The sequence below is a fragment of the Eimeria acervulina genome, genomic scaffold (genome assembly GCF_000499425.1).
Source record: "Eimeria acervulina Houghton genomic scaffold, Eah_scaff290, whole genome shotgun sequence".
Taxonomy (NCBI): domain Eukaryota; phylum Apicomplexa; class Conoidasida; order Eucoccidiorida; family Eimeriidae; genus Eimeria; species Eimeria acervulina.
Window position 1 is genome coordinate 27770 of NW_013547900.1, and position 10585 is coordinate 38354.

At 49.1% G+C, this 10585-nt stretch overlaps 2 protein-coding genes across 2 annotated transcripts; one reads left to right on the forward strand and one right to left on the reverse strand.

Moving 5' to 3' along the window:
• Positions 1 to 4578: 4578 nt before the first annotated feature.
• EAH_00031060 (hypothetical protein, conserved) lies at positions 4579 to 5913 on the forward strand (the record flags this gene model as incomplete). The annotated part of the gene is made up of 1 exon (XM_013392428.1): positions 4579 to 5913. The coding sequence occupies one exon, from the start codon at positions 4579 to 4581 to the stop codon at positions 5911 to 5913; it is 1335 nt and encodes a 444-aa protein (XP_013247882.1).
• Positions 5914 to 6553: 640 nt separating this feature from the next.
• On the reverse strand, positions 6554 to 10408 carry EAH_00031070 (hypothetical protein; the record flags this gene model as incomplete). Its single annotated transcript, XM_013392429.1, has 7 exons — positions 6554 to 6863; positions 7180 to 7502; positions 8002 to 8137; positions 8472 to 8602; positions 8829 to 9154; positions 9837 to 9969; positions 10328 to 10408. 7 exons carry the CDS (start codon positions 10406 to 10408, stop codon positions 6554 to 6556), a joined length of 1440 nt encoding a protein of 479 aa, XP_013247883.1.
• Positions 10409 to 10585: the final 177 nt, after the last annotated feature.

A 10585-nucleotide genomic window follows, 5' to 3' on the forward strand; every position in this document is an offset into this window, starting at 1 on the left:
CGCTTCGTGCATGCACCGAGTTGGGGCTTGGTTGTGCTTGCATGTGGGGTTGCCAGGAGAGGTGCTTTACAGAGCGGGTGTACGAATAAGGCATCCTTCTATACTAACTGTTTTCTGTACATATATATTTATTTATTTGTTTATTTATTTATTGATTTGTTGCATGGGTATCTACTCTTCCTAAGTGCTCGCCTGTACTGCCTTTGTGCTGAGATTTGGATCACTACCCAAGTTACGGATATCCTTGTACCCCCACTGAAAAAGCTATTATCTTTTGTATATTTTATAGATGGGCGCCCTTTTGGAGCTCGCATTACCCCCGCCTCGTGTGGCTGTCAATGATGCGCTTGGGGTGTAGTTCGTTGCAGATTAATTGATTATAGGGTGGGATGCTCTTCCGCAAACCACGCAGAAGCCGCAGAGTGCCGTATCTGACCACATATCATGCCGGTATTAGCTGGAAATACTTTGCTATCCCGCCGCCTGGCTTGTGTAGATCAGCTAGCTTCGGCGCGTTGTGTAGAGTCGTGCAGAGGTTACAGAAAAGTAAAATATTGCGTTAAATGCCCAGCAAGGTGACAGACCGAGTGGGTCTTTGAGGATCCCTTACGCAAAAGAACGTCTTAGGAGCATGTAGGCGCACTTCGCCAATTAGTGGCGACGCGTATGTGTGGCGCAGTTTAAATTTGGGCAGCAAGCAACCATTTGGTAACCGAACTCTGTATTGCCTAAAGAGTCTCACATCGTTATATCCAGGTGGCTTTTGCCGCTAATTTTTCCACTCCGTGATCAGCGCCGTTGCCTCTATCTATAGCTACCGGCATTACCGTCGCTAGCACTGTTAGTTTTTTCGTGTTCCAAGGCAATGGCTTCCTGGGAAGCACCGCTGCAGCGTGGGGAGTCTTCACCTTGCGACACCCATGAGTGTATCCCGGGGGTTTTACCCTTATTCTTGCAGACCCCAACAGTCTCTGGATAAAGAAAAAAAGTAACAATAGCCTTGTGCGGCGAAGTGGACGCACTAAGGGGCCACAAACAGCAACGGCCACAGCAGCTGTAGCGTAGATGTGATGCGACGCACTGCAACATTCTTCCAGCTAGCGCCAAATATACCCACCTTACCTTACGCCACCTTAACTGGTGGGGGAGGCTCCCTGCCGCTCCGCTTCACTCCGCTTGCGCTGCCTTTGAATATCTCTCACTCGACTTCCTTTGCTTCTAGCCCTGCATGCACAGCAGTACCCAGTGATGCAACAGCTGACCCAGGCGCAGCACCCACAGCAGCAGCCACTCCAACACCAGCAGAGGCAACAGTCACGTCCTCGGCAGAAGCTGGCGCACCAACCGAAACAGCAGCAGCAGCAGAAAGTGCAGCTGCGCAGCCAACAACATTTACCCAGAGGCGTCTGCTGCATGGATGGGCGTGCACAGGCCCGCGTGAATTTAGGCAGCGTAAAACCTGTTGTTTAATCATGCTCGGCCACACTTAGAGGATATCATCTCTTTTTACCTTCATGGTCTTCAGCTCCAATAACTTTTCACCCCAACTGGTGGGCCTCCCTGTACCTACGATTACACTTTCATTTCTTTCGTATTTTGGAGCTTCGCCGAGCCTTACGGGGCGGTTGATCCCCTATCTGCACATGCACTGATGTGGCTTGTTGGCAGCGGCTCACTGATCGTTTTTGATTAGCTTTGGCTCCCCAAATAAAACGGAGCCTCGGAACTCAGGTGCCAAGGAGAAAGTGTCGTAATAACCGGTGGAAGGCCAGGGCCGCCGCAGGAACATGGGGCTGGCAGCAGCAGTAGCAGTTAGAAACTTCTTCTCCAGAAGTCGCTCTCCGTTTCCTCCCTGCTATTTTTTCCCTTTCTTTCTTCGACGGCCTGGCCCTTCTCCCGCCTTCGTCCCACCTACCCGTAATTGAGCGGCCAGGCAGACGAGAGCGTGTGCTGCTCTCAAGGGGAAAAAAATACAGCATGCTGCACTCAATGACTGGAATCCTCCACATATAATCCCCACGACTTTGTCCCGCTTCGCCCAGGACGCCTGGAGAGAACATTCCTCCTGCAAGATGGGCGACCCTTGCTGCTGGGAGGGCAGATGCACAAGTTCTCTCTGATAGACGGTATATGCCCTAGTATATGTATCTATGTTGGCTGGTAGAATCCACGAGTGCAACCGGTAATTCTAACGTGGTTTTGTTGCGTCGGGAAGATGAGGACCAATTTTTTACCTGTTGTTGCTTGTGCGTGGGCGAGTTGCACGAGGGAGCGCATAAAAAGGGGCAATCCGGCTTCCGGAACAACCGACCAAAGGAACATGAGACTGAGTAAGCATGCCTGAATGCCAAGCCAGAAAATAACCGTCTTTCACACCAGAGGAGCACGCATGGCATTTATGCTAAAGTTGAGAACGTGCGTTACAGTCCGGGCAATCAAAAGCGAAGTAGTTTCTACTCGTTTAACTGCTCAACGAAGTTTATCAGTAATTCGACGGCTGCCTTGACTTTATAGTAAGAATCAGTATCTGTAGCAGATAGGCATAAGCGTAGCAGGCATAAGCGTAGGCGGTGAAGGTTAGGACAGTGGTTGTACTGACACAGCTCTCATCCACGGCTGTTAGTCCGTGTTACCCAATACAGACCGCACCCTATAACTATCGCTACACTCAGCGAAGCGAGTCTTCCATTGATTAACCAAAAAAACGGGCAGAACCCTTAAAAACCACATTCGTATCTCATAATCTTAAAAAGAAAAACCAAGAATAATAGAAGTCCGCCTGCATGACCCCTTAGCGGGTCGGCGCCTGGGCGGCAGTGCCAACCTCGCAGCCAGCCCCGGATCACGGGTCTTTGCTGAGCAGCCTTGGCCTCAAGGCTTCTTTTTCTATCTACTGTTACTAGATTCACTTCTGCTAAGACTTTATCTTTTAATATTTTTGCTTGATAGGCCGCTAGAGGACCAATTTGAGCACCAGTGCGCTACAGTCGCGCACACAACCTCCCGTACGCGCTGCCCTTATTGGCTCGTTGGGTTTCTTATTTTTTGCCGCTTCATTGTTGGGATTGGAGGGTAGCGGAAGTGTGCTTGTTAAGCACTTTGTCTTGCCGATCAGCATACTCACAGGATGCGCCAGTCAGGGCGATTGCTGTCGACGCAGTGAATATTCTGAGTTCATAGATTTTAGTTTGCTGGCTGTGCTCCATCTACTATCACCTGGTAAGACTTGAGAGGTGTGTGCCCGTTGGTCTCAATAGCTGGGCCTACAACAATCTTCTGCTCAGCAGGTTGTTGCGCCCCGAACGCCAACCTGCCCGGAAGAAGACGGCTACTTCTGGTGGCCGTCTGGGGCAGAGTGCACAAAAACAACTATATGGGAGGGCAAATGAAGGGAAAGCTCTTAAATACTTATCTGAATGTATAAAAGGGGTTTTTGTGGTTTTGTCTGCCGTTATTGCAGACGTGTGAGTGTGGGGGTTCAAGACCGACAGGTGAGATGAGGAGGGCTCGATGGTGGCGGCTGGATCCCCTGGGTCTTCGGGGGTGTATTCGGTGTTCCCACAGACGAAAACCAGTTAAACTCAGCACATGACTCATTTCGATGCTATTGAAACCAAAGAAAATTTTATTTAGTTGGATTCTGCTCTTCACTGCCAAGGCAGAGGCGGAGGGGGAGCAGCAGCGGCTCCGCGGTCGTCGCTCCGTGGCTTCTGCGCCATCACTTGCTTGGGGAGGAGCAGCAAAATGAAGGAGTATTTTTGCATTTATCTGCATTGCATGAGCTGTATTTGATTATTTAGTGTCTAATGCGTCAAGTTTCGGCCTTTTCTGCCTCGTATTCCCTTGGGTTTACGCCGCGACCTTCCACTGATCCACCGGTCCTGGTTCGTTGCCCGCTGTGGATGTCATGACGCCGCATTCACTTTTCCATGCTTTATCTCAACGCAGCGTAAGGGTGTTCAAAACTTTCTCCTATTTTGTACATGACGAACGAGTTCTGAACTCCATCATCTGCTGCGCATCTGCTGGTTGCTCTCTTGAACAGCTCCAAGCGGCCCACAGGGAGCGCGAGATAGTCCTTTATTCGGAATCATGAGAAAGTACACCCCTCAAGTTTGAATTAAAAGCTTTTGCTTGGACGTGGATCATCTGCAAGGTCCCACCGACGGCTTCTTCTGTCTACACCCGTACTACATCTCTGTGTCCCTGAGTCATCGGCGTTCAGCTTTATGTATCGCTTCGCGTCCACCCGTCCTTCTTCTCCTTGCTAGGGAATATTAGGTTTTCAGCCATAATTTAAACCAACTGCGATCAGCACTCATTTGATCTTTCAGTTGCGTCTGGAGCTCAGCGGGAACCGGGAGAACAAGCAGCTGGCTGCGAGCTGCCCGCCGCTTTTTGTTGGGAGTTGAAGGGCTTTGAATGGACACTGAACAAAAGCCCTTCAGCGCATGTGTTTTTCTGTTGTGAGCTGCTGAATTGATCACAGAACAAAACACCTATCTCCAACAGGCGACCTACGCGCACTTCACAGTGTGGTGAGCTGCTGTGTACAGACAGGCAGCTTGCTCGATAAGGATGGCTGAAACAGGAGTTTGCAGCAATCCTAGCTCTGCATGCAGTCTGCTGTCTAAACCATTGAAGCCTCCAAGAAAATGCCTTTGTGGAAACATTTGCCACGCCGAAGGCAGCGACGAGGACAGCACTCCAACAACTGCGCCCCAAACCCCCAGCTCCTGTGAGGCCTCTGAAGGCGTCGCGCGCCGCCTCAGGTGTATAGACAGCGCATCTATGAATGATAAGGGGCAGCATAAGACTGCAGAGACAATCGGGATGCCCACAGCAAATGAGGTGCAGCAGGGGCTGCGTAATAATGGCCTCAAGGGAGGCGCTAATCTTCCTAAAGGGCAGCCGACAGCAGCAGCAGCAGCAGAAGCATCTCAAACTATTCATATAACGCTTACTCCTGCGCCAAAGCAAGAGTCTAGCGCCACCTCCAGTTGCTGCCCGCAGGGGATCACTAGGCTGCGTCCCACCCCAAGCGGCAGCAGCAGCATACCGTGCATGCAGCGCGCTCCTGCTGCTACTACTGCTGCTGCTGCACCTGCTGCTGCGAATCCCAGTGCGCATGGTTTAATACCGTCGAGGGAGGAGGAAACAAAGACAGGGGCAGTCTGTGCACCGCCAGCAGCGGCCGGCGACCAGCAGCAGCTGCAGCAGCTGCTAGAGGAATATAGTCTTCGTCGTTCTGCCTTTGAACGCAACAGCAGCCAGCGATATGAAAGGGTGTTGGATTCTGGAAGACCGCGGAGGCGATCGAGTGCCCTGTGGAATGTGAATCAAAGCGGCAGCCAAATGCGGCTGCAGGCGCAGGCTCCCTCTGGGGGGGCGCATGCAACTGGGGCGCATGCTCGTAGGAGGGGGCAAGACGGCGAGACAGCGGAAGCTGTGACTTCTTCTTCAGGAGAAGAGGCCTCGTGCAGAGCAAACGAGGAAGCTGCAAATGCGAGAGACAGCCAAGGGTCCCAGGGGCAGCAGGAGGGAGGGGCTGCACGACGAAGTAGAGGGGGGGCCCACCGCTCTTTCCCTTACCGGCAGTTTCATGTTCATCATTTCCTGCCAGAGCCACAGAACAAAGTGGGACTGCTGACCCATCCAACTCCTGCGCAGTTCAATAAGTACCCGAAAGCTCGAGGCGTCTGGTTCGACCCCCACCGCAATCTTGTGCGCACCTGCTGGAAGGAGAACGGGAAGGCAAGGACTATGGGGTTTCCTGTGAATAAGTTTGGCCTGGAAGAAGCCCGTACATTAGCAGTTGAATACCATTATTATAAATGTCCCACGGACCCGCTCCCTGACGATCTTTTGTCACTCGTCCCCAGGAAACCCCCGCATGCATACGGCTGGTGTTAGCTGTGCTTACATACACCCCGCCGGCACTCTGAAAATAAGAATGCATTAGAATCATTGCACTCCATTTCAGTGTAGCTTAAATTAAGAAAGGCATATATTCGTGCCTTCAAATGCGGACGAAGCAACAACAACGCAGTGCACTTGCTGGGACCTCTAGGATGAACTGCTAGCGAGTAGACGAGCTCTGGGCTGTTCAAAATGATTTGTTCTAGTTTAAGAATTATGCGAAACAGAGGAATGAAATTCAACGCCAGGAGAGGCTACTGAGCCTTTTGCACGCCGCACTTTGGCGGTGTGCGCGCGCCTGAAATTTCTTAGGGTTGCATTTGTTAGAGGGAATACTTTTGAGGCTAGCACTTGGTGCTTTGCCCAATGCATTGTCGTATTCTATGAGTGAAGGATGCGGAACAGCAGCAAAAAGCTGTAGAAGGGTGTTTGTTGGGTCTCGCAGCGCTTTCCCTGTCTGGTTTCAGACCCCTTGTTCGAACAACAAAACCATCGACTTAACGAATATTTGAATTTTTCAGACAAGCATTTAAAAATAAAACCCTCTGCTGCGTTTTCCGCGTTTCGCAGAGGCAGTTCTCGGTAGCTGTTGTCCATTCTTGCTTGTTCCAAAAACCAAACAAGAAAACATGTTTCACTTGAGGAGAAACATAATAAAGATAACAATGGCCACGACTCCAGCCACAGCCATCCAAACCCCTGTCCACTTTAGGCCAGACATAATAGCACTGCTTGCTGCCCCAACCGTTTCGTTTATCGCTTCCCAGTCTACATACGTTCTGTTTTGTGTCACAGCCGGGAGAAATGGGTCTCTATTTGGCTCTTCTCTGCCCTGGCCTACAGGCGAGTACTCCGCCTCCTTCAGAGGCAAAATACTCGCCTCTACCTCGACAGAGCCCCGCGATCGTCCTTTAAAAGCCGGATGAGTGCAGCGTAACCAAAACCTGAAGGCGAAAAAACGTTGAGGAGTATGACGTGAATGTTTTTGTCCGCCTTACCAACCATCAAATCCTTTTCTCAGTCTCGAAGCCAATGCAATGCAAGCACGTGGGTGGTACCGTGCGCAGCATTAGGAACCAGGAAGATACGTGTTTTGCATCTCCCCCCACAGAATGTACGTATACATGGACACCCGAGCACGTCACCAAGCAACGACAGCCGCGACTCTTTGAGCTGGTTTGCCTTCCCCTGTGTTTATATTTATGTCTGTGTTGGAGTATTTTTGTGCTTGTTTGTGTTCGTTCGTGCATGTTCACTTACTTGGGCAGTCGATAGATTTGTCCTCTTTTCCTAGCTCTGAAGAAGTCGGCCGTTAAGTCGAAATTGCATTCGCCGATGGGTTCGCCTGAGCTAAGGACTGCATAATTCCAAATCTGCACTTTGAGGACTGGAATCGGTGCGGGAATTTTCACGTCAAAGACGCATCTCCAGTTAAACACTCCGGAACCGTCTTTGCTGTTGTAGTGTGTGTCCGTGTCTCGAACGATCTCCGAGTTCTCCTCCAACGTGAATATTGAACGCACAAACATCGAAATCGATGAACTGTCGTCCAGGGGAACTGCCTTCACGCGCCATATCACCAACTGCACACACGCAGAAAGCTAAAGCATAAACTTTCAACTATAAAACAAGAGAGAAACAAACGAACCAACGGAGCAGAAGAATTCGTGCAGTATTCGTCACACGTACGGTGCACATAGAAAAATACTACTACTTAGATTCCACTTCTGTTAATCACGCAGGTGCAAGTGGCCTTATCTACATACATGCAGGGTGCATATGGAGCGCGCGTACTTTCCACATGCGCCCTGCATGCATACATCCCACTTTAATCATACACTGCCCGTACTGGTTTGAGGACATTGGGGCACATCTTGGCATCTATGAGCTCCAACTGTGTGTTGCGCACTACATGCGTACATTCATTTATGTACAATAATATATTACAAATAATTCGTACTATTGGCTTAATTAATAGAGAGCAAATATGCTTGCAGGAGCACACAGCTGCTTGCGCTTGATCTGCGCTTCAATGCAAGCACACGGATCTGCATCAGTAGCCGCAGAGATTCTAGAGCGTACCCTCAGCTGGAAGTCATCAGCCTCTGCACTTGCGAGAGTGAAAGGCGGATGTTCATGAGCATAATCCTCCGTCATTATTTCAAAAAAACCCCTCAACGTCCCGTGGGAAACGGTACTGCCCTCAACCTTGAGTGTTCTGCATGATACAACGACAGAACAACCCAGCGGAGAAAGAATCCGCGCGGTCTACATAACACATATTAAAAAGACGAGTAAATGCTGCAAACACAAGCTGAAAAGAGATGATACGACACACCCGAAACCAGAGATAGCGCACGAACACTGAAAACAAAACGCACACGGGAACAAGTGTCATAAGCACAGATATCAAAAGAAACAGTATGTGCAAGGCCTCGACGAAACCATGCTGGTGATAGCGCTGTACGCTGTACAAGAAGCAACGGAGCCGGGGCAAACCAGTGAAAAGCACAAACGAACGCCACGTGATACAATTGCTTGCAATCAATCACCTGAGTTCAATTGGTGTTATTTCTTGTTCTACCATTGCCGCCACCTTTGGGTTAAAGAACCGGTCCTCCATATCTATGAACGTCCTCCCCACACATTCGTCCATCACCCGCCCTTGATTCATTATGGCTACCTGTGAGCAGCAAGCAACAAATGATGCCTTCAGATTGCCGTCCCTGTTGTGTGTGCTTGAGGTGTTTTTTCGTGGTTATGGACGCATCCGCTGTTTCATGTTCTTTGGGGTGTGCGGCCTTCAAGGTACAGATATCCTCCCCTTTCCGCCTGATGGCATCTTCCCCATCGCTATCCCCTCCGAACTCTAATTCCTAAACTCTAGATCCAAAAAGATTAAACCGTACGTCATGTTCACGCGCCAGCGAGGCCTCAGAACGAACCAACGAATAAAAACAAACACAAACGAATGAATGAAATCCCCTGCCTACCTGTACAACTGCATGCTCCGGAAGGGAGCAGGCGAGTCCGTAACACCTGTTGAACTCGGGTTTAAAGCCCTGTTTTTTCACGTGTCCTGAGTCTTTTAAGTTATGCGTCAGGCCGCCAGAAAGCGTTGCAGTGCTCGAGGAGTTGTAAATCCAAACGTAAGTTTGAATATCAGAAGCCCCAGAAGGAGGCACCAAACCCCGAGCCGCCAATATGTATGCGCGCACCACGAGGTCGCGCGTTGCTGCGCAGAAGTTGAGAAGTGAAACAGTTGGATTGCAACAGAAAGAAATCAAAGTGAACAGTGAAACGCTTAGGTTTAAAGGGACGAAGATCAAGAGGCACCACGGTAAAAACAGGCATAGATCAAGTGTACTGTGAAACGCTTAGGTCTAGATAGACAGAAATGATAGTGAACTACCGGAACGCGAAGTCAAGTATTATGCAAGATAGGCAAACGCATTGGAATCAGATAGGCAAGTGCATTGGAAGCACGAAAATTGAAAAGGAGATATATAAATAGGTGGCAAGCACATTTGCTCAGAACCTCTGACGGCATGGATATGAAGCCACACCTTAAAACAGATCAGCGAATAAAAGCAAAAACATAAAAAGAGTCGGCACGAAAAACGCATCATTGAATTTCAATTGCATGAACTCTACAGCACAGAACACACACCAACTCGGCGACGACAGCCGAGGCGCTCACGGGCAAGCCATTCCTAGCAATAGTACGAGTGCATTGCCTGCCCTTGCTGATCCACGTTATTGGTTGCATTACTAAACTAAGCCGACCCTACTTACCATGCGTATAATACCATACTAAATACTATATATGAGAATATGCTAGTTTTATCACTTCGTCGTTTGTTCGTTTGATGTACGCAGCCACGAATTGCACTGTGTAAACACTGATAAAAACCCACTTTCATACTTTTGCACCAACTCCTGGCACACTTTGTTCATTTCTTCCATTTCGCTGCTGCACTCCTCGCCTTGATAGACCCTACATATGTACTTGAGGTACCCGACCGTCTCGGGAACGCCACAGTCAGTGCACTGAGGCAAAAAACAACAACCGCTCCAAATAAAATATGAGGCAACACTGGATAGGATTTATATGCATAAAATTATTAAAATTATATTATCGAACCGCGGAAACGAACCGTGATCTGAACCAGCCTCTGGTAGTCCTAAACCCTAGGCTACGCCTTAAACGCTAAACCCTAAATACTCCACTGAAGAGTGCAGAAACCTCCAGCATATATATAGAACGTATATATGACAAAAAACAGCAAGCTTCCGTATTACTCCCTAGGCAAATATGCTCGTGCTTGTGCTTTATCTCCGCTCCTTGATTTGTGTATTTATTCTGTTGTTCGATTGGGATACAACGAAAAAGAAGAGGGAGACGCACTCTGAATATTGGCACCCTGAGATACGGCAGGTCGTTAACACCAAAGTCGGTCTCCATTTCGTACGGTATTTCGTCCCTCATGTTTTCTTCCACTTCGTCTTCGTCTGCCTGTCCCGCAGCAGGGAAACGCAAATAGATAAGCAACAAGAATAATACGAATGATCGAGGGGCTATTTGTATAAATTGATATATATATATATATATATGCACAAATATATATTGTATATTTTTCTACTGCACTATATATATATTATATAT